Consider the following 25,224-nt stretch of genomic DNA (forward strand, 5'->3'; position numbering starts at 1 on the left):
AAGTAGGTGCCCACTAATTGGAAATGAATAAATAAACTGTGTTATACAAATATAATGAAGCATATAAACAACATGTAAAATACATAAAGTCATCAGAAGAAAGACATATGAACTGATATTCATTCATAACTAGGAAAAGAAATTGTATAATTTTTATGACAATGAAAAGTTAAAAAAACAACAAAAAATGAAACTGAACATTATAATTAAGCCTGAGCTTGGTCTTAGTTTTGCTGATTTGCTTTTTTCTCCTTTTTTATTATTTTTATTTTAATGATTAACTTTATGGGTAGAAGAGAAGGGAGGGCTATATTCAGAAATGAAGGGACATAAAAACAAAAGTTAATTTTTAAATGGTGCCAGTTTTTTTAAAGTGACAAAATATTCTGCACTGAATATGGAATATTCTTATCAGATATGATATCAACAAAATACTATCCATACATAAATTATGCTGGTATTTAAGGAAAATATAGCAACATATAAACACACGTGCAAAAGCATATATGAAATGTCCAGGCTGGAGAGCTGGGAAGGAAAAGAAAACCAACCTATGATTCTAAGAAGAATGAAACATGATAAGGGAATAAATCAGAATAAAATCTGACTGATAGTTTTCATACTAGCTGGAATATTGAACAAGAATTCTGAAACTTCCATATTCTTGAAATATAGAATGAATAAACATTTGCCTTTTAAAAAAAATATTATTATGACTAAACAAAATCTCCTTTTGTTCTTAAGAGTAATACAAGATTCTGAAAACATGTTCCTATTAGCAAGTTCAATATATTTAAAAGAGAAATAGTTCATAGCCACTGGTAGGTTAAAAAAATATTTAAAAGGCGCCTAGCACTTCTAGGGCAGAAATTGAAAACATCAGCACTATTAACATTTTAGCAGATGACATGTTAACTGTTATGACTGGTACTGAGAATTCAACTTAACTTTTTAATCAGTTGACTTGGATTTCATATCATCAAATTTAATCTTAAACTCTGATGTCAAACTATCTTTCCTTTAAAAAATGTAAACATAGAATATCAAACATAACACTAATATCTTAAATGTAAAAGTAAACTGACTGAAATGCACTAAAAGCAACTTAAAATAACAGATGGGAGGAAAATTAAAATAACTGTGTAAAGTTTTTTTTTTTCTTAAGAATTTAGAAAGACAATTTATTAGTAAGTGATAGTCTTTTGACTCTTAATGTGGCAAGAGGAGAAATGAGGGAGGAAAATGCCAAGAAAAGCTGAAAGATCATACGTTCTTTAGGGTCACCCAAGGATGAAGAGTAAACTCACAGAAATTAATCGTGTTTTTTTGGGGGGCAGTGGAAGAGGAAGGTTCGATGAATTTCGATTTATGGCAGCTTCTATGGCAATCATTTCCTGTTCAAACATCTTCTTTATATTGCAACATTCAACAAGAGTGAGTTTGGGAAGAGTTCTATTCATGACACAGTTTCGGATATACTGAAATAGAACAGAAGACAATTATTACAAAGTAAAAACTTATACTATCCTTTCAACACAGTCCTTCCACAAAATTTTAAAAACAAGAATGAAATTAGTCAGAAAACTGGAATCTGAAATTTGAATTATTATAAAGTATTTGAAAAAATCTAACCTAGAGTGGTAACATTCACGTAAGTCCATATAGTGCAAAATTTCAAAGCTATTTTTCCTTTGAACACCAAGCAACTGAAATTTAAAATGATTCAATCAAATCATTAATAATGACAATGATTAAGACAAAAGAATATGCCAAAGAATAACAAGAACACATTTATGGCATGGATTTTTTCCAAGATTAGCTAAAGAAAACTTTTGTTAAATAATTTGCTTCCAATTTTTTTCTGGTTTAATTGTAGAATGAATTGACTCCCATTGTTTCTGATTCTTTTTAAGCTATTCTATTGATGGTTCTTTCTATTTTTTAATCAAAATCAAATTATTTTGATGACAAACTATAGTACAATTTGAGGTCTGGAAATGCTGTTTTACCTCTTTTTTTACTTTACTGTTTTTTCATTATTTATTCTTCCAAAGAAATTTTGTTAAAATTTTACTTAGTTCTATAAAGTATCTTCCTTCCCTGCTTTGATAATTTGAAAATGTAAATTACTTAGGAAAGAATTCCCTATTTCATAAAAATTGCTGGGAAAATTAGAAAGCATTTTGATAGAAATTTGGCTGGAAGTAGGAACACCGAATGATAGTTTGTTCAACTGTTGAAAAGTATTAATAGGATCTGTCATTTTAAGGGAATTTTTACTAATACTTAATAAATACTTAACTGACTGAATCACAGTATGAATATAAGTCAAACTTTTAATGAGAGAAGCAAAGATGAATGAAATGTAGTAACCAAACTAAACTCTTCTGGAGGATCAAAACTAAGATGAACACTTTGTATCTTCTGTTGCATTGTCTATTGCCTTACACAAAGCCTAAAGAATGGGCAAGAAAATCTGAACTATTAATAGTTACTGAAGAACCTATCAAAACAAAAATACTAGCATAATTCTATCCCTTTTAGATTAAAATCTCATAAGCAGAAGTTGCACTACGTTAATAAGAATAAATGTTAATCAGAAAGTCTACATTGTGCATGATATGTATGTATATACTACAAAATGGCATAAAGAAATAGTGTTTTTTTTTTTTTTAACTCAATGGCATTAGGAAAAATAAAGAAAAAATTGAAATAGAAAAATATTATTTTATAGTATTACAAGTCTTATATTATCAAATTTAAGAACTCTGATCAACATAAGGACCAATCACAATTAGGGAACATTATTAAGATTCATGATAACCAGTTATTGAGAGAAATGATTGATGCAAGATATGTGGGCTAAAATATACATTTTTGGACCAGTTCAATGAAGTAATTTGTTTTCCTTGACTACAAATATTTGTTGCAAAAGATTTGTTTTTATTTCCTTCTTTTTTAGAAATGGTGGTGGCAAGGATAGAGTAAAACATGAAGAGGGGAAGGGAAAAAAATGAAAGGAAGGAGGAGGTAATTAAAATATTTTCTTTAAAAATACATACAAAAGACAACAGAAAGAAGACTAGTAAGAAATACAGAAAAGCAGGACATAACTTGAAAGTTACATATTGGAATTTTTTAATATATTTACCACCTTCCCTCCCCACCCCATCCCAAGGATAGCAAGAAGCACATAAGAGTCCTGCAGTTTCATATAAAATACTTTTAGTATGTCATACAATGGCTATACATATGTTCATTTTATTTGCTATTTGTTAAGTTTACATGTAATAATTATAATAAATTTTAAAATGTTTAATGTATGATTTTAAATTATAACAATTTACATACCTGGAACTGAATTAAAGGGTGATCACCGAACACAAATTCTAGTCTCCCACTGACTTGTAGCACATAGTCATAGGGATCAACTTCATCTTCCTTTCCGTGGATAGTCAACCGTTTTCGGACTACCAACTCATTTAATTTGATGGGACTCATATTAGGAGATACTTGGAAACTAAAAACATCCTTTTAAAAAGAGAAAGCAAGTTATTAAATAAAATACTGCAATTATCATACTGAATTTTTTTTTTGCCACAATATCATTCAAAATTGAATACGCTAAGCTTTCAATTATTTTGATGCATTAAATTACCACAAAAGAGAATTGTCAGAGTTTAACTATAGAAAACAGATATTATTTCTAATATAGGACTTCTCAACTAGAGTTAAAAATAGTAACTTCCAATTCATGGTGAATTTATAACTACAAAGTGTTCACATACAGGGAGGCAATGGTCCCACTATACTCTCTGCTAGAAGTATAATAATTCTGAGTAATTTATTATATAAATGGAACACAGACAAAAATCAGAAGCCAAGGAGCCAAGATCTGGAAATAATGTCAAGCAAAGAATAAGTGACAAGGCTGGGAATGTTTACATTAGAGAAGGCTACCTTTAAATACAGCATGGTTTGCATATTATGAAAGTGACAGATATAAGCTATAAAAGCTAGAACCAGAATTATTCAAAATAAAATTCACTAATCTTAGTATCTTAAGACACAATTTGTTAACAATTAGAATTGTCCAACATTGCATGTTAAAGTTAAAAATTACTTATAATAAAATACATTTAAGCAAGGCCTGGATGACCATATATAAAGAATATTGTAAAAGTATTTCTTATAATGCATTAGGAGGTTGATTAGATTGATCCCAGGGTTTGTAGTCTAATTGAGACGAGGTACAAAAAGAGAAAATTTTATAATACTATACCACCAGGAAGACAAATTAAAGATAAGATGTATAAAATACCTCTTTTAGGAGAGCAGGCTTCATCAGTATCTTTTTAGAACAAAGAAATCAAAGACTCAAACACTTCCTCCTTATGTTTCTATTCTATCAAAGTTTCTACTTATTGAATATAAACTGAAAATTGATAGAAACTGGAGAACTGTTATAAAAAAAAAAGTTAATACTTAAACATATGCCCATTTGATAAATTAGGGAAGGTAAGGAAGAGAAAGAGACAAAAATATGATTTCAAAGTCAATTTTTAGACTCCAAAGACTAAAAGTTAAATGACTTGTTTTCTTTTTGGTCTAAGCATTACAACAATTGGTTTTTATTTTATCAGCAATATAACCATTGTTTTACTATAAAACAGGAACTGCTGAAGTTGTTTTTCTACCATCAGTGAAATGGAATATAATTTCTCAAAGTCCCATTTCAATTTTTTCTAACTGTGATATAAACTGAAGCAAAGAAGTAGAGCAGGGGAAAAGCAAGATTACTCAATTAGGATGCTACTGAATTATCCCCACAAAAGAATAAAACTCACCATAACAAATTATTCTCCTCTTAATTTTATTTAAATTTATGAATTTTTGTTTATTATCAAATCTTCCCTGTATTTTTATGATTCAAGTAATCCTTGAAAATACATTATTATAAAGCAAATTGTCATAGTCCTTTTGCATTTATGTGCCCTATTTGGCATCCTGGCAGAAATCAGCTGACTGAAAGTAGTAAATTTTAAGCATTAAGTACCATGGAATAAGCAAAATGGCAAAGTCTAGTCTAGTGAAACAGAGAGAGAAGAGTACTTATAGACTGTTTTATCTTCTATGTGCATTATATTCCCTTTTTTGTTCAAAATCAAAAGGAAATCTTAAAAGAGTTTTCTTTTCTAAAAATCTTAACTCCCACATACTCCAAAGCATACATTGTATAAAAATAGGAATTTTAAGGGGAAAATATGTTGAAAACACTAGCAATGAAGTCACAAACTACAAGTAGCTGAGTTAAGAAATGGCCTAAAATTCTTATTTTCTTCATTTGTAGGTCATTAGGCAACATAACATTAATTTGATTTCAATGATAAAAATTCAACAAACAGGCAATCAACAACTTAAAAGACTAATACTGGAATCACAAAGGAAAATGTTAAAAATTGCATTAGAATCATATGAACACACCTGGCAATTTTCAAAATGGACAGCAATCACAAGATTTCCACCATAAAGTTTATCTTCCAAATTTTCAGGAATGGAAGGTTCTTGTTCTGGTGGGTAAGTATGCTTTAACCATTCTATCCAAGACAATCCCACAAGGGACTGGATCTTTTCTTCACTGAACTGGCGCATCTTACTTCGGAATTCATTCACCTCAGGATCTTCCAGGGCATCAAACTCATGGAGACCTAAATGAATTCAAAATAAGATGATCACTTAACTAGCCAATCAAGTAAAAAGAATCATATTGTATGATAGGAAGATAAATACACCTATGAAAGTTAAAGATTATCCCAAAGAAGTACATATAAAACCAGAAAGAAAAAGTTACATCTTGAAAAAAGTATCAAGAGCAAATTATTAAAAATATCAAACTTCACGTAATTAAAAAAAAATTAACTTTGTTAAGGAATATACTTGTTATATAATCAAATACTGTACAACACAAAAACAACTCTTAGAAAGAAATGCTATTTTAATACCGATTTTGAGATAATGAGACCTTAGATTTATTGTAAATTGTATATCTCTATTATTTACAAACTTCAGTCATCAATGTGGAAGTTTTAGACCCTGAAAATATTTCAGGTAATTTGTATATATGAAATTTCAAACAGCAGCAGCCATGTTCTCATGGTAAAAATATTAACTAAGGGTCAGTTAGGTGGCACAATGTATAGAAGACCAGCTCTGAATTCAGGAGAACCCAAGTTCAAATCTGGTCTCAGACACTTAATACGGTGTGATCCTGGGCAAGTCACTTAACCCCAACTGCCTCAGGAAAAAAAAAAAATTAAATAAACAAATAAGTATAATATTCTACTTTTCTGTACCTAATTAGGAATCATTTCTGCTTCAAAATGCACTAAAGTTTCTTTTAAGTCTGTGATTATTCTTAAATCAGTTCAGAAAAATAATAAATATAATTAATTGAATATTAAAATTTGAATTTGGACAATGAAACAAAATTTGGGGATGTCTTCTATATCAGCATAAGAAAATTGACTATCAATAGATTGTCCTTTTGAAATTAAGATTAGAATCAAATTGTATGTTCTTTCTACACTATTATCCAAATAACCATGAGCCATAAAATGGGATAATACACCAGAATGCACGCGTGTGTGTGTGTGCGCGCGCGCGTGTGCTTGTGCATTTAAAATACTTTAAAACAGGGTCTGTTTTCATTCTATTTTTATTCTCAGTGCCTAGCAGACAGTATAAATTTAATATTTTATTAATTACTGATTTAAAGACGGAAGGATCATCTGAGAATATTTAGTCTGATCTAGTTTGAAAGATTAAAAGTAGGGGCCCATTAAAGGGAAGTAAACTACTTAGGAATATGTTGATAATTTTGTTGATAGCCCTACCAAGTCCTTTGGTTTAAGGGTTGCTTTTCATATAAAGAGACTACTCAACAAAAGAGATTTTTTTAAACTACTAATACAATCAGAAAACTTATGAGAAGATCACTGAATTACATACTGTGTGATTTCACTTATTAATATATTTCTTATACATCTACTACAAGAGTTGGTTCAAATTGTTTTGTGAATTTAACTAGGTTTTTAAAAAATTACCAGTAAGTATTTCTTGACTAAAATTAATATCTATAAGTACACATTTCTTAACATATTGTAACAGGTATCATGATATATAAGCTCAAGCAGAGCTTGTTTAACTACCAAATAAACAAAAAACCAAGCCTTTTTTTTTTTTAAATTTATGAAAATGCTTTGATAAAGACCCTCATAGTATGTCTTCTGGAATATACACATATATACACAGATATACACAGATATTACCTAATCATAAAAAATAAGAAATCAAACAGTGGATTTAAAATAATACTGATCATAAAAAAGAAAAAAACTATCAGGCATATCAACTTTCAGGAAAGCATATTTTTAGACTAGTTAGTTCAGTTGTATCAGTAAAGGTTTCATTGTCTTTTTGTGAGTTGAGGCAGAGGCAACAAGCTTGATCCTGAAGTTTAAACAGAAGTTAGTTTCACTAATTGTTTATTGTTTTACCAGAAGGAATGACCTCATCAGTCCCTAATTGTGTTTATCTCATTACATAATCTACAACTGTAATGCTTGACTTATTAAGTATTTTTTGAATGAAAATTCATTCTGGATTGCTTCTTAAATGTATAGTCAATTTCTAAATATGCACATAACTTATAAATAAATTTTTTTCCAAGATATATTTAACCGTATAACAACCTCCATTTCATTGCTAACTATACATATTATGATTAACTATTAAAAACTGTTGTAACTATTGGATTTAATGAAATAAAGTGCTACAGTAAATTATAAAAACTCATTAGGAGATTTGGGGGTAGAGAAAAGCATTTAAATTTTAGTTCCCAAAAGTATTGAAAGAAATTATAAAATTATATTTCTAAACTTAGGCTAGAGGCTTAAACTTGAGGCTTAATTGTACATGCATTATAAAAGCTTATATTTAATTTTTGTATGTCTTAGATTCATATGCCTTGAAGAACAGTGGTTATAGTTAAAACATAAAGTTGTGGAAAGTAAGCAGATCCTAGAAAATCCTTTTTAGCTGAGGTCTTAATGTAGATTGGTCAATTTTCCAAATATTCCACATTTGTTTAGTTCTTTGACTAGCTTTCCCCTATATCCACTAGAGGCATTTAGAGAACACAAAATGATCCTAAAATTCAACCAAGAAGCACACAATTTATAAGGAAAAATCCAAAGTGAACTGAACAAAAAACTACATCCAAAATTCAAATATAAGTTTTTTAATAGTCCATTCAAAAATTAGAAAACACATTTCTTGTTCAATACCATATTTTGACAATGTTTCTCTACTACGGCACATAAAATCAATGAGACAGATTGAAATTTGACATAGAAACTTGAGAAAACTTACATAAACTGATTCAGAAGAAATTAAGCTAAACCAGAAGTACAATACACACAATAATTGCAGTGATAAGCGAAAACAATAAGTAATAAAACCCTGACTAAATGTTAACAGCCAGTCTCAATCCTGAAGAGTAAAGGATGAAACATAGCTCCATTTTCAAGGAGAGGGGTAAGAGACCACAGAGGTAGAATGTGGTGTATAATGGAATACATGATCATTATGACCACTTTGCTTAAATACATTTTTTTTGGTCATAAGAAAGAATTCAATGTTGGGAGTTTAAGGGAAAATAAAGAGGACATGAATAAAACTTAAAAATAAAACGAGGTAATACAATAGTAGCTCCAGAAAATAGGGTAAGTTTTCTGGGTTCTAGTGAATATTCTGTCATAACTACAAAGCCAAGAAAGGTCTTCTGGTTTTGCTTATCACATTAATATCAAATATATTTTGCATCCCTACCTTATCCATTGAACCATACTTTATAATAAGAGAAAAGAGAGGAAAGTTCATTTATTTAAAACCAAACATATCTCCCATTTTTTGCATCCCTTTTCCAAAAAGACTATTAGTCCACAATGACACATCCTTCATGCCTCAACACCAGGCCCTCCTCCCCCAACATTAGGAAAGTTAAGACTTTACTCATTCTGAATTATCACACTGCTTTATTTAAATTATCACACTGATCAGAACATGAAGATTTTTTCCAGTCTCTAGATCCCCCTCTAAGGAGTAGTCTTTTTCTCCCCAGTGGTCACACTTGAGATATTTATGTACATACCCATACAGAACAAAAAGCTATATGGTATATCATGTTTCCATTGGCAATTACTTTGCCTAACTATAGAAACTAGAATACAACTTATGTGTTAAAATTAGAACAATATAAGTGAGAACTTTTGCCTGAGAAACAGAAAGCCAGTTTTATTAAAGTAATGATATTGTCAAAAAAAAAAAAAATTGATGCTAAAAGCTTATTTCATAACTACCTGACTTAAAAAAAATCCCAAATATCATATGAATTCATCTACATGTATATGTGTATATAAGAATAACTCTCTACATATGCATGATTTTAATCATTTCCCACACAACAACAACAACAACAACAACCACCCAACATTGAGATTAACATTACCTTTTCCTATAAGAACTCCAATTTTGGAGTCTAATTTTTCCCCTGGGTCACAATTTCTTGTTATCACTTTGAGAACTGGAAGAAAAGGTCTGACATCACAGAGTCTTCTTGTTTCATCTTCAAGCTCCTCATAAACAGCAGTCTGATTCACACATGCAAACATATAAGATTCAATTTCCATAAGAAGGTTAAACATAGGGTAGTTGTGAGCTTGCTTCCATAGCATCTGCAAGTAATAATTAGACAAATATAAAGTCAGTTCTGCTATAACAGTTGTTTTGAAAATGTAAATTTGTCCCGGAACTGAAACATAAAGGAACAATTTGAACATAATAATAAGAGTTTGCATATGCACAATTCTTCCCTGCAACAAAGAGAATGCAGAAATCTGCAATATTTCACAATAACTCACAAACTTTGATGCTTCCAAAGTCCATTTCCATCAGCAAATTTCAGGTCTTTTTTTTAAGGTAAAGTGCCATGTTTACAGTAAATCTTCTAGTACAGTAGGAGATTAGAAGAATTGTCCATATAGTATCCCTTCTGCCTATGCCCCTTCTCTTATACACAGAGCAATAATAGCCAGAAGCTTTTGGAATTTGCCATTATTTATTGTAGTACTTATATATTTCTTAATTAGTGATTCATCATTATTAGGTTCTTATCTTTTTGTTTTTAATGTCAGTAACAAAGTTTTTGAACACTGGGACCTTAACACCATTTTCCCATAACCCCTAAAATTTCTAATTATGCAATTTTACTTTTGGAGAATTCATATGTTGAGTTATAGCAAAACTGACTGCACAGCAAAGCAAAAACAAAATTATATTATATTCTCAAATAAGTTACGTCTTTTATGGATGGAGGAAAAAACTAACATTAATACAATCTAATGATTAAAAACTAGCAACAGTCAATTTCAGAAACCAAGAAAAAGAATAATTGGCTAAAACAGATATTTTTGAAAGAACTGAACCAAGAACAAGAGACTACTAAGTAAGCAGTAGCAGGAGCTTAATCCATCTCATTTGGCTAATTCTTGCCAATGACTAAAAAAACAAACAAACAAAAAAAAAAAAAACCCAAACTCTACACAACATTTATATAACTTCTCATCAGAGTAAATGCAGCATATGAAAAATAAATAAAATAACTTAATTTTTTCAAGTTATAAGCACAATTCAATAAATAGACAGTGTGCTATAAGAAGAGTGCTGGATTTGTCATCTCCATTGGACCAGGTGAGCTCTATCTAAAGTACCTAGCTCTCTTAAGTTCAAAGAACTTATTGATCCCCAAATAGGCACATCTTGTTTAAAGCAAGAAATCACATTATTTTAGGGATCCTTGGCTCCTTCTCTACTGTCTTGAATTTCTATCTATGCTTCTTTCATCTGACTCCTTCTATCTACTCACAACCACAGCTCTAGGTTGGCCCCTTGTTATGGTTGCTTGGGTTACATTCTCCTGTTGCTGAATAGAATTGAAGAAAATCACCAAACCCTGGTAACCAGTCCTCTACAAATTACAAAATGTTACATATTCCAACTTTGCCTTCACTGAAGTAAGTTTATCTTTTATACTTCTCTGATAAATTCATTATCTCATTCAACAAAATAACTTTACCCTCTCTTCTCAAACACTGCTTTCCCTCCAATACCCACACCTTCTTTCAGGTGAGGATTTTGCTTCAAATATCATCAGATGTCACTGAGAGCACCTTTCCCCTTCATTTCATGTCACTAAAACTTTCCCCACCATCTTCTCCTTTACTCTCTTTCAAAATATGAACTAACCTATGCCCTTGACAAGTGAAACCATCAGGCATTCCCTGATGTCATCCCCTCTTATCTTGTACAGCAGACTGATCCTTCTACCAAACCCACTCTCTCTCTAATTTTCAGTCTCCCCTTATCTAGTGGTTCTTTCCCTGCTACCTACAAAAACACCCAAGAAATTCCCATGCCCAAAAAACCCTCCACTAGATCAATCCATCTGTTATTTACTGTTATGTCTCTAATCTCCTACTTCTGATAATCATTCATACTTGCCCTCACTTCTTCACTTCTCACTTACTCTTTGATCAGATTTCTTAAACTCATTAATCAAGTAAAACTGTTCTCTCTAAACTTATCAGTGAATTGTTAACCAACAAATGTGAAGGACTTTACTCAATCCTCATCTTTCTTGACCCGTTTGTTGCCTTTAATACTGTTGATGTCCTTCCCTACTTGGAAATTTTCCCTTCTCTAAGTTATTGTGACATTGCTCTTTCTCCCAAGTTACGCTACTTGTCCAACCAATTTTTGGGAGTCTCTTTTCCTACATCTTCACCTATGACACACTTGCTAAATGTGAGTCTCTTATCCCTAAGGGGCTCCTTTAAGCCCTCTTCAGTCTCTTCTAATTAGCTTCCATGGACTCAATTATCATCTTTATGCAGATACCAGCCCTATATACTGAACCCTACACTGTCTCCTGAATTCCAGTCTCCTGTTACCAACTGCATTTGGATAACATTAAAGATTTTCAAACAATACATCAAAATGAGAACTCGTTAACTTTGTATCCATACCCTTTCCCTCTCTAAATTTCTTAATAGTAAGGGTATCATTTTCTCAGTCACTCACACTCACAATCTTAGTGTCATTTCATACAAAACCCAAGTATGCTATCTAGTCCTGTCATTTTTGCTTTCACAATATTTTTCTGTTGTATCCCTTTTTCTTTCTACTCAGTTACCATGTAAGTATAAGCATTCTTTGCTTAATGCCTGGACTACTGAACTAGACTTCTGCTTGATTTCCCTATCTCAAGTCTCTCACTATTCCAAGCCAACATTCATTCAAGTGTCAGTATAATCTTCCCAAGCCACAGATATGACAATGTGACTTCATTAACTCAAAAATCTCCAGTGATTCTATTCCTTCTGGGATCAAATATAAATTCCTCTGTTTAGCATTTAAAAGTCTAACCAATATGGTTTTTTTTTATATTTCCTTCTTTCACATTTTACTTCCTTACAGAAACAATACAGTGACATTGACCTACTTGTAAATGCCCCCACAGGATGCTATTACCTAACTCTATTCTAGCCATCTCCCATGGTTGGAATGCTTTCCTTCCTCCTGGATTCTCCCTACTTCAAGACTCAGCTGAAACCTAATTTCTATAAGAAATCCTTCCTAAACTAATCTATTTTTTTAGTGCTATGCCAATCAAACTCACAAGAAATTATTTTACTGAACTAGAAAAAATAACAAAATTCATCTGGAAGAACAAAAGGTCAAGAATTTCAAAGGAATTAATGAAGTAGAAAAGCAAATGAAGGTGGCCTAGCTGTACCAGATGTAAAAGTATATTATAAAGCAGTGGTCATCAAAACCATTGGGTACAGGCTAAGAAATAGACTAATTGATCAGTGGAATAGGTTAGGCTCACAGAACAAAATAGCCAATGACTATAACAATCTAATATTTGACAAACCAAAAAGCCCCAGCTATTTGACAAAGAGTGCTGGGAAAATTGGAAACTAGTATGGCAGAAAGTAGGCATAAACTCACACCGAACACCACATACCAAAATAAGGTCAAAATGGTTCATGATCTAGACATAAAGCATGATACTATAAACAAATTAGAAGAACATAGGATAGTTTACCTCTCAGATTTGTGAAGGAGGAAAGAAGTTGTGACCAAAGAAGAACTAGAGATCATTATTGATCATAAAATAGAAAATTTTTATTATATTAAGTTAAAAAGTTTTTGTACAAACAAAACTAATACAGACAAGATTAGAAGGGAAGCAATAAACTGGGAAAATATTTTTACATCCAAAGAATCTGATAAAGGCCTCATTTCTAAAATATATAGAAAAATGACTCAAATTTATAATAGTTCAAGCCATTCTCCAGTTGATAAATTGATCAAAGGATATAAACAGACAATTTTCAGATGAAGAAATTGAAACTATTTATAGCCACATGAAAAGTGATCCAAATCACTAATGATCAGAGAAATGCAAATCAAGACAACTCTGAGATATTACTACACACCTGTCAGATTGGCTAAGATGACAGTAAAAGATAATGATGAATATTGGAGGTGATGTGGGAAAACTGGGACACTGATACATTGTTGATGGAGTTGTGAATGGATCCAACCATTCTGGAGAACAGTTTGGAACTATGCTCAAAAAGTTATCAAACTGTGCAAATGCTTTGATCCAGCAGTTTCTACTAGGATTATATCCCAAATAGATCTTAAAGGAGGGAAAAGGGACGCACATGTGTAAAAATGTTTGTGGTAGCCCTCTTTGTAGTGGGAAGAAACTGGAAAGTGAGTGGATGCCCATCAATTGGAGAATGGCTGAATAAATTATGGTATATGAATGTTATGGAATACTATCGTTCTGTAAGAAACGACCAACAGGATTATTTCAGTGAGGCTTGGAGAGACCTACATGAACTGATGCAAAGTGAAATGTGCAGAACCAAGAGATCATTATACACAGCAACAACAAGACTATATGATGACCAATTCTGACAAACGGGTCTCTCTTTAACATTGAGATGATTTGGACTAGTTTCACTTGTGCAGTAATGCAGAGAGCCATCTACACCCAGACAGAGAACCACAAAAACAGAGGGTGGAATACAGAATAGCATTCTCACTCTCTCTGTTATATTGCTTGCATTTTGTTTCTTTTTTCTCAGTTTTTCTTTTTCTTCCTTCTTGATCTGACTTTTCTTGTGTAACCAAATGGCTGTGTGAATGTGTATACATATATTGGATCTGGCATGTATTTGGGTATATTTGGCATGTATTAGACTGCCTGCTGGGTGAGGGAGGGAATGGGGGAAAGAAGGAAAAAATTTGTGGCAGGGGGTTATGCAGGAGTCAATTTTGGAAAAATTACCCATGCATATGCTTTGTGAGTAAAAAGCTTTAATAAAAAAAAAAAAATTCTTCCTCAGGGCAGCTAGGTGGCACAGTGTTTAGAGCACCAGCCCTGAAATCAGGAGGACCTGAATTCAAATTTGGTCTCAGACACTTAACACTTCCTAAATATGTGACCCTGGGAAAGTCACTTAACCCCAATAGTCTCAGGAAAGGAAAAGAAAAGAAAAGAAAAGAAAAAGAAAGAAATCCTTCCTGGTCTTTCTCTTCTGTGCTCCTTCCTGAAATATTCCATATGTACACAGATATTAGCATTTTGTTTCTTCTATTAGAATATGAGATCTTTTGACTTTTAATATTTGTAAAATGCTAATTATAGTACATGGCTTAATAAAAGATTGTTGTTTCCATTTCTCTAAGGATATGGTAAATTCTTAATAAATATTTGTTGACTGATCTCAGATTTGTTTTTTTCCCCAGTTCCACTGCCACAATCGTTAACCTAGTTATTAACTCATGACTGAATTGCTATGAGAGCCTCTAAACTATGAAGACTGATTCTGTTATTCCCCAAATTAATTTTCCTAAGACTTTATTTTACTGCTCCCCTCAAAAGCTAAAAATGAAGAACTGAACATCCACATTTGGCATTCTGCAAAGCTATGACAGAGAATTAAATTGTTAGGAATGAGAATGTAGGGAGAGTAGAAAGATCATAGAAAAGAATGTGAGAAGCATCTACTTTATATGAGCAGGAAAACAAAGAAAAGGGTAGTTGCATAAAGATATGGTTATTTCTGAAACAAAAGGAAGAAAGTATATATATATTTTAAAGAAATGATTGCTATTTATTTATTTGCTTGTTTGGGTTTTTTTGCTGAGGCAACTGGGGTTAAATGATTTGCCCAGGGTCACACAACTAGGAAGTATCAAGTGTCTGAGACCAGATTGGAACTCAGGTTGTCCTGATTTCAGGGCCAGTACTCTATCCACTGCGCCACCTACATACCTGAAGAAAGTATATTTCATCAGACTAAATGAGGCTCAGTATGATTAATTTAATCCTACAACAAGGTGTTAACTCAGTAGAATTGATAAGACAATGGTTATCTAGGTTAGCATGTGAGTTCTCGAGTTCAGGATGATTGATTTAGTCTTATACCAAATAATGGTTCCCTAGTGATATAATGATTGGTTTATACTCAGTATAATGAAATGATGTAATTGTAATAAGAGTATATAAACTGGAGAGAAACTCAGCCAGACACAGATTTCAAGAAAAAGACTGTCCTGGTGGCTTCTCCTGCCTCCCACACTGAAACCAAGACCCATTCCAGAGGACCTCCAGAAAGCTAGCCCGGCCCTAGGCAAAGGAGACAGACTATGAAGGAGATAATAAAGACTTTGGACTTTATCCCTGACTATTCTTGGGATGATTTCTCTGCTAAAACGAAAGCTGGTCCCAAGACTTCCAAAAAGCTAACCAGAACCTTACAGAGAAAGGCTTCTATCATGTTAAGTAAGATCCCTGTAGAGGATTAGCTAGAAAAGCACAAAATGAGAAGTAATGAATGGGTTCATTCATTTATTTATTACTTACTAAAAAGAATACCAACATAATACAATCACATAATTGCTTTACATCAGAGTAAGTATTTTATAGAAGATCCTAGAATAATAAATTATGAATTATGAGTAACCACGGAAATTGCCTATACCAATCCCCTCATTTTATAGATGAGGAAATAAAAAAGTTAAATGTTTTGCTTGGGTCACAGAGAAGGGCCAGGATTGAAACCTAAGTTGTATGATTCAAATCTAATGTCAGACAAAAACAAAATCTAATGTCAGAACTCCAATAAAGTCCATGTCCTCTCGTATCCTATGTAAAATATGTCTTAAGGATAATATTAATATAGATAGGTAAATGGACAGAAATAATTAGTTCTGTTAAACTGTAAGCTCCTTGAGGACAGAGACTATAATTTGTCTCTTTTGTATTCCTAATGCTTAGCACAGTGTCTGGCACATTGACATTTAAATGTTCACTGACTGACTGAGATGAGATGACAGGCAATCTTGAACTTACAAATACATAAAAAAAATTAGTTGGCCTAAATCTGAAATCCTAAAAAGTGACAGTATTTGGAAATCAATTCAGAAAATTTAAGAGTACAGCTTTCTGATAATCAACTCAGAATACCTGGACTGACAGACCTAGAAGGTTGTCTACTTTTAAATATAGGCAGCTATAAGAAGGTTTCCCTTTCTTTTATAAAATTACAAGTATAAAGAAAGTTTCTACTTTCATAAATATTAACAGAATTAAGAAACTAATCAACCTTTTCTTTCTTCCTCCTACCTTGCCCATAATAAAGCAACTTTTGCTCAAATTGCTTGGTCAAGAGAGGTGTTGCTGTTGCAATTTGAAATTCATTTTCCCCTAACAGCAACAGTGTGATTAGATAAGAGATTAAACAGCACCATTAGTATTACACATGACAAATTAGTTGAGCTTTCTTGTGGGTAGAACTGACAGAGAAATCAAATGAATACAAAGGCACTCCAAATTTAAATAATCAGCTACTGCAAAATTGATTTTAGGCCCAGTATCTACTCTACCTTGGTAATATCACATCACTACGTTCCATTCTGGGCATCATACTTTAAGAAATATATTGAGAAGCAGGAGGGGGTATAGAAGAGGATAATTTAGTGAAGAGTCTCAAGATCATGACATATGATATCAATCTATGATTGAGTTCTACTTCATTAGGGGGCTTCAAGCAAAGAAAGGCTAGATACCATGGCTGAGCATGCTGCGTTAAAAAATCCTTATTCTGGACAAGATGGCTTGTGGGATTCTTTGCTAGTCTGGAATTCTGTGAAAAAAGTGATGGCACTCATAGATTTGTACTATTTAGTCACATATTACCAAATATTAAATTAAACCAAAAGCATCATAGTTTGAGTTCCCCAAAAAAATCAATTTCCCAAGTACAAAATAGAGGTAAGCCTGATTAAGAACAGTTGTGTGAAAAAAGATTATAGACAAATATGAACAGAAATGTAAGTGCTTTTTTTTTCTTAAAGTCGAGAGGTTTTAGTAGACTCCGGATACAATATTAGTTAATGATGGGACAAACATGGCAGGCAAAAAGATGTGTTCATATATTTCATTAAGAGAGACCTGGTATGGGGACAACTAGGTGGCACAGTGGATAGAGCACCAAGTCTGAAATCAGGATAGACATTTAACACTACCTAGCTCTGTGACCCTGGGCAAATGACTTAACCCTAACTGCCTCAGGGAAAATTAAAAAAAGGGGGGGGGAGGGGATTCAAAGACAGACTTGGTATGCAGAACAAGAGAGGCAAGTGTACCATAATGCTTTGGCATTAGACTATAATTGGATTGTATTGGATAAAGTATTGGATAAAGTTTTAGGCAACATATTTTAGTAAAGATACTGAAAAGCTCTAAGATTCTTAACAAAATTAAAAGCAAGATGAACTATATTGGAGATCTTTCATGAAAGACTGGATGTTGTTGAGCACGTTGTTCACCCAAGCAAGAAAATGACTATACAACCAGCCATTACTACTGTTTTGCTTAGATGGTCCCTTTTCTTTTCTCTGCTCTACTCATGTTGATAATATAAAGTTTTGTAAACAATAAAAATTAGTCTTATATGAAATTTTTTATTAATTTACAGAAAATACCTCATTGTCCTATGATACTAGATAAGTAACATTTTTTTAAAAAATAGTTTATAGTTATTATCAAGAAACCTTCATAAATGATGAATATAAAGTATATGAAAGGGGAAAAAGCCCCCAAAACTGCTTTTAGTTAAAAATAGATTTAATAAATGAAATTTGAAATTAAGTATTTATGTTATTATTTACTAGAACTTTCAGAAACTGAAAAAAAGTGATTACATATGCATTAATATCCAAAATAAGCTATTTCATCACCTTTAAGAATCAATGCTCTAAAATCCTATTTAAAGTAACAAAGTTTAAGAAATCATCAACCATTTAGTCCAAGGATAATACTCATACAATATTTAGCAGTCCCATTGTTCATAATCTGGATACAAATAAAATATCAAATGTCTTTTTTTAAGTAGCAATATTTTAACTGATCTTTTCTTTTTTTTAGATTTTTTTTCAATTAACAAGCAAATTAAAAAAGGGGAAAAAAAGAGGAAAAATGCAGTCCTCAATTTTACATCAATATGCAATCTCACATTAACCATATTCCTCCAAAAATATTATTCTTTCTAAATTTGAAGTTTATCACCTTTCTATCAGAAGAGTCATGTTTTATCTTCATTCTTTTAGATTCATGGTTTATAACTGCATTGGTAAGAAAGTCTTTCCAAGTCATTTTTCACTTTTATCAGTTCAAAGTATTCTTTTTAGTTTCCTCTATTTGTAAATGTCCCTTTTTTCTGACACACTAACACTCCATTACAGTCAGAAATAACAATTTATTTAGTTATTCCTTAATGACAGGATGCCTCTGCCTTTAGTTTACAATTCATCTACTATTAACAAGACTTTGTATTAAATGATGGTTTATAATGTTGTTCTAGCCCCTCCCCTTGTAAAAATGTGAGTTCTTTGAAGGTAGGGATCGTGTTTTGGCCTTGGAGTCTGATTAGTAGAGCACTGAATAAATTAATTTAGGAAACATTGTCATTTTTATCATACTGGTTTCATCTACTCATGAATAATTAACATTTCTCCAATCATTTAGGTCTGTGATTGATCTCTTTAATCAGGTTATAATTAGGATCCATTCAGTAATGCTTAAGCTTCCATGTGTAAAGTGATTGTTCTAATAAGAATAAAAATTTATTTACCATTCAATTTCAGCATAGGTTATTTTGTAATATTTTCTATGTTTAATTTGTATTACCTTTATCATTAGATGTCTTAAAAGTTGGGATAATGTAAAATAGTTATGAAATAGTAAACAGAAAATTGGTCCCCAGAGCTTGAAGACCCAGCCAAATCCTAGCTTTGCTAATCACCATTTCAATGACGTAAGTAAATCTCTCAACCTACATGGTCTTGAAAAAGCTCATTTGAAAAACAAAATTGTTCCAGATGATTCTAAATATGACCTCCAGTCCCAAATTGTACATATGTCTTATTTCCAAATACTATCAATTATAAAACTAAGTAGAAAGCATAGTAAGTGCTCAATAACAATTTTATTGGCATGACTATATTAGTCTGATATTGATTTATATTTTAAAAAAGCATGCGATTATTTTGTTCTTTTCATTCATATTATCATTACTTAAGGTCTTCAATTTCAAATATCCATACTTTTATTGTTTTACTTTTATTCTCTTTTTTAATCAATTTTAATATATTATATAAAAATGATGATTAGACCAGTCATTTCCTTGGCATAAGAAACTCACAAATGAGGAAGACATTTCTACCAATGGAGGTCAGGACCCTTTCTACAATTTATAGTCTTTTTGAGGGTTGACCAGTGAACTGATTAAATAACTTCTTCAGGGTTGCAGCGTCAACATGTGTCAGGCTTATCTGTTTCTATCTCCCATTTCACAGTATTTCTCTTGAATAAAGTGTGTTATCACTTGAAATCTCAACACTTCAAAGGATGACTCATGTCCTGATGCTCAACACTTTCTCAACTCAGCCTTGCCTCCCCTCTGAGTGAAGGGCTAGGGAGGAAGCTTTCTATATATTTCCAAGGCCTTCTTTTATAATGGGCTAAGAACCTTCCTGGGTATTCCAGAAAAGAATATACTCTTGTTTTTTTTCTTCCCTGATTTTCAGCTTCCTTTTCTGCATTATATTCCCCCTTTAGATTGTAAGCTTCTTGAAGATAAGGTCTATTTCTTTTTCTTATTTATAGCCCAGTGCAGTGCCTGATACATAGAGGCATTTAAAAAATGTTTGGTGAATTAAACTGAATTAAACAATAAGTAATTAGAGCAGAAAGGTCCTAGAATTAGCACCTGTTTGGAGGATTTTGGAACACACCTAAGAAATGAATTTGTTTTGCCTGACAATTCATAATTATTTTAAGGACTTTGGTGGGATTTGGGGTTATTTTTTTCTCCAATTGAAAGGGATGCGGGTTCAATGACGAAGTCAAAAAATTTAAATAGAAGGTTAAATGAGAATTTATTTTTTTATTGTTGAAGGAACACCAGAAAGAAGCAGGACAACTAACAGGACACTTCTACAAGCTACAGACTGAATATATTATTTACTTTAAAAAGAAAAGCAAGCTGTATACAAGGAAGATCTACAGTTTCATGTATAATCCTTTCTGTTCTACTGTGGATATGAAATACTTTTGGGGGGTATTTTAAGGTCAGAATAATTTTTTTTAACCATCTGTTAACATACCTGTTTAATATTAGAAATAGTGGCCTCCCGAGGTACTTCCAATTGTATATAGATCCCTGTGGGCAATAAAAAATCCACGGGAATGGAGCCATCTGATGCTATCTGAGAATCCACAGCCCAAATGTCAAGGTTGTCTGCCATAGCAGGAGGCATTATAAAACTGAGGCACATTCATAACCACAGGGCCCTAAGGGGGAAAAAAAAAGTAAGATTTAATAAGATTGATTATTACAAAGATTCTGATAAAGCCCTCATTTCCAAAATATATAGAGAACTGACTCTAATTTATAAGAAATCAAGCCATTCTCCAATTGATAAATGGTCAAAGGATATGAACAGTTAATTTTCAGACGAAGAAATTGAAACTATTTCTAGCCATATGAAAAGATGCTCCAAGTCATTATTAATCAGAGAAATGCAAATTAAGACAACTCTGAGATACCACTACATACCTATCAGATTGGCTAGAATGACAGGGAAAGATAATGCAGAATGTTGGCGGGGATGTGGGAAAACAGGGACACTGATACATTGTTGATAGAATTGTGAATGGATAGAAACATTCAGTAGAGCAGTTTGGAACTATGCTCAAAAAGTTATCAAACTGTGCATACCCTTTGATCTAGCAGTGTTTCTCCTGGGCTTATATCCCAAAGAAATCTTAAAGAAGGGAAAGGGACCTGTATGTGCCAAAATGTTTGTGACAGATCTCTTTGCAGTGGCCAGAAACTGGAAACTGAGTAGATGCCCATCAATTGGAGAATGGCTGAATAAATTGTGGTATATGAATATTATGGAATATTATTGTTCAGTAAGAAATGACCAGCAGGATGATTTCAGAAAGACCTGGATAAGACTTACATAAATTGATGCTGAGTGAAATGAGCAGGACCAGGAGATCATTATATATTTTAACAATAATACTATATGATGATCAATTCTGATGGACGTGGCCATCTCCAGCAATGAGATGAATCAAATCAGTTCCAATAAAGCAGTAATGAATTGAACCAGCTACACCCAGTGAAAGAACTCTGGGAGATGACTATGAACCACTACACAGAATTCCCAATCCCTATATTTTTGTCTGTCTGCATTTTTGATTTCCTTCACAGGCTAATAATACACTATTTCAAAACCCAATTCTTTTTGTACAGCAAAATAACTGTTTGGACATGTATACTTACATTGTATTTAATTTATACTTTAACATATTTAACATGTATTGGTCAACCTGCCATCTGGGGGAGGGGATGGGGGGGAAGGAGGGGAAAAATTGGAACAAAAGGTTTGGCAATTGTCAATGCTGTAAAATTACCCATGCATATAACTTGTAAATAAAAAGCTATAATAAAAAATTTTTAAAAGGCTGATTATTAGCCAAATATTCAGCTAAGATATGATAAAACATTCAGATAATCAATGTTAAATAGTCAGGGAGATTGTGGGAAGATAGGCATTGCTGGAAGAAATATTAATTAGTGAAACTATTTTGGAAAACAATTTGAAATTATGCATATAAGGTGACTAAGAAACATTCCTTTGATTCATACATTACATTAAAAGGTTTATAGCTTAAGAAAGTCATGGCTAGGAAAAAAAAAAGCAAAAAGCAGCACCTTTTTGTGATAGCAATATACTGGGAAAAAGTAACTGCCCATCCACTGGGAAATGGCTAAACAAATTGTGGTACATGAATGAAGTGGTATTTTATTCTGCTATATGAACAATGAATATGTTGACTACAGAGAAGTTTTCTGCATTAGTTAATACAAGATGAAGTACAGAGTCAAGAAAACAATACATGCAAGAAGTACAACAATGTAAAATGAAACAAAGTCCCATCATTCATACAAAAAATCAAAACTGAATGTAAAGATAAAGAAGCAAGGCTTGAATTTGAGAAGACATCCACATCCAATCCCATCTTTCTGTGGAGGTAGGAGGTCCAACAAATGTGGTCCACTACACACAAATTTAAACTTTCCCTGACATTACTGATCAGTTATGTTGATATTACTTTTTCTTTTTTTGTCTTTAAAAAATACTACATTATTTAGAAAAGGTCCATATGGAGGTGGGGGAGTGGGGGGGGGAGATTATGATATTAAAAAAGACATCAATAAGAGCCTATTAAAAAGACAAATAATTTTTTGGTTATTTAATGTCACCATAGCAACAATACAATAGTGAGCCAAAGAAATATCATACATTTATGAAATGATCAGAAATAATTTTTTAATTGTTTGCTGATTTACATTTAAGGTAAACTTTAGCCCCTGATAAAACTCTATACTTCCTTATGTACTCAATGGTCATGTTGTAAGTCAGCAGATTAAAGGATCTAAAGGATTAAGAATTCATATCCTCTGAAGAAAATGAGGCAAGATACTGAAGAAAGATTATAAGGACCACCTTTCTATTTGTTATTCTGTTTCCTATTAAGTAGAAATTCCCTCATCTTCACCTCACTGAAAGAAAAAAGACACACACACAAAAAAGAGTCTGTTCTAGCCCCTGAAATTATCTGCACCCATCTCCACCCGCTCCATCATATGAAGTATTTTTTAAAATTCCCCGAGTCAATGTAAGCCTATTTATTATATCTACAGTGTGCTTTAGAGTCTAGAAATTGGCTCAGCAGAATTGAATTATAAATTCAGGCTGGAAAAAACTTAATGGCATGCTTATTTGTTGAGCCATGAAGATACTTAGGATCTAATGCTCATCTATGTACAGAAAAAAGTTTCAAGTTCTGAATCCAACCAAACTACAATAGCAGGTAGCTCTATCTCTATGACTAAGCCAGTAAATTAAAAGGTCAGCCATGGAGTATGATTCACCCATTTCCGGGTTCCTCTCTATCCAGAGGTATGCCAAAGCCTGCTCTTATCAGCTCCAACTACTAATATTCAATGTAAGCATCTACATCTTATAAACAGGTAAACTCTACAAATTAGAGCTTAATTTATCATTTTGTTGACTTCTGAACTTAATGTGATGAAGAAAATGTTAAAGCAGATTAAGGACAAAAGTGGGTCCTGTATACACATTTTGGAACTGGTGGTTAAACATTTACCAGTACAGCATCACCTCCTTCTACCAAAAGATTCCCAAACAGAGAGGTAAGAATGGAGTTAATTTGCTTTTTCATCAATTATGTTCTAAACCCCCAAGGAATGAAGGAAACTTGGTAAAAACATCACTGGCACATATCAGAGATGGGGCTGGGGCTGATCTTGTATAAAATTTTGTTTGGTTGTATCGATGCTGGTCCATTCCTGTTGAAAAACTAAAATGGCACCATTAGGAGGTGTCCAGACAGAGTGGAGACCCCTCTATATGTATGGATCTAAAAACTTGAAGAATTACCAGTCTTCATCCCTCCCGAGGCCTTGGTCAGCTGTAAAGAATAATCTCACAAATCTCATTTGGTTATAGAAAAGTTTTTACATAGATTCTCTCCTATTCTGGAACCTAACAAAACAAAAAGTATCATTTAGAGACAAATTTGCCATGTAAAAAAATAAGATAGGTTGGAGAATTTGGTGAATATTTCTTTTCATTCCAAAAAATATCCTATGAACCCAGAAAATAAAACAATTTACAAAACTATGCAAGCAAAGTGAGCAGTGACATTTAGTATTGCAATAAATTTTACAAACATACATATATCTTAAACCTGCATTGGGTTAGTAAATTATATTTATCTTTTGTTTCAACTAAAATTTGTAACCTAAATATTTTTTAAATGAGGGGAAAAAAATCCAGGAAGTTATCTAGTTGAAGATGTGACTCTTTTCTGACACTTTACCTTGCTGCTATACAAACTGACTTACCCTCCCCCACAACCATGCAAAAGAGAAGAGATTGAGACCATGAGAGGACTAAAATATATACGCTCAGCAAAATATTAGTGAGTATCTTTTTTGTGCAAGGCTTTGTTTATGACTTGTAAAAATCTAGACTCTTAAAAATCGATGTCAGAATAATTTTTGATCACACAAAAATTAAATATATAAATAGTACTTTTCTTAATTCAACAGTATGAATGAATGAGAATCCAGCTAATTTATAAAATCAAAACTGAAAACTGAACATTGAAGATAATTAGCTTAAGTTCTTTTTGTTGTGGTAAAGAACTAGAAACTAGGAGCGATATCCATCAATTGAGGAATGGTGAAACAAGTTATAGCATATGAATATGATAGAATACTATTGGGTTGAAAGAAGTGATGAAAAGTTGAAAAACCTACAAAGATGTGCCTGAACTGATACAAAGTAAAGCTAGCAGAACCAAGAGAACAATCTATACAGCAATAGCAAAATTGTAAAAATAATAATCAACTTTAA

At 32.3% G+C, this 25,224-nt stretch overlaps 1 protein-coding gene across 1 annotated transcript in view; it reads right to left on the minus strand.

Annotated features, from left to right (window-relative positions):
* Positions 1–25,224, minus strand: part of PIK3CB (phosphatidylinositol-4,5-bisphosphate 3-kinase catalytic subunit beta) — a 166,804-nt gene that overhangs the window by 54,089 nt on the left and 87,491 nt on the right. The window contains exons 3-7 of the mRNA XM_051985635.1: positions 20,872–21,058; positions 9,569–9,794; positions 5,485–5,708; positions 3,352–3,531; positions 1,308–1,478 (exon numbers count right to left, since the gene is read on the minus strand). Coding sequence (XP_051841595.1) covers positions 1,308–1,478; positions 3,352–3,531; positions 5,485–5,708; positions 9,569–9,794; positions 20,872–21,042 — 972 coding nt within the window. The 5' untranslated portion in view covers positions 21,043–21,058. The remainder of the gene's footprint in view (positions 1–1,307; positions 1,479–3,351; positions 3,532–5,484; positions 5,709–9,568; positions 9,795–20,871; positions 21,059–25,224) is intronic.

This window comes from Antechinus flavipes, chromosome 3 (genome assembly GCF_016432865.1).
Source record: "Antechinus flavipes isolate AdamAnt ecotype Samford, QLD, Australia chromosome 3, AdamAnt_v2, whole genome shotgun sequence".
Lineage (NCBI taxonomy): Eukaryota > Metazoa > Chordata > Mammalia > Dasyuromorphia > Dasyuridae > Antechinus > Antechinus flavipes.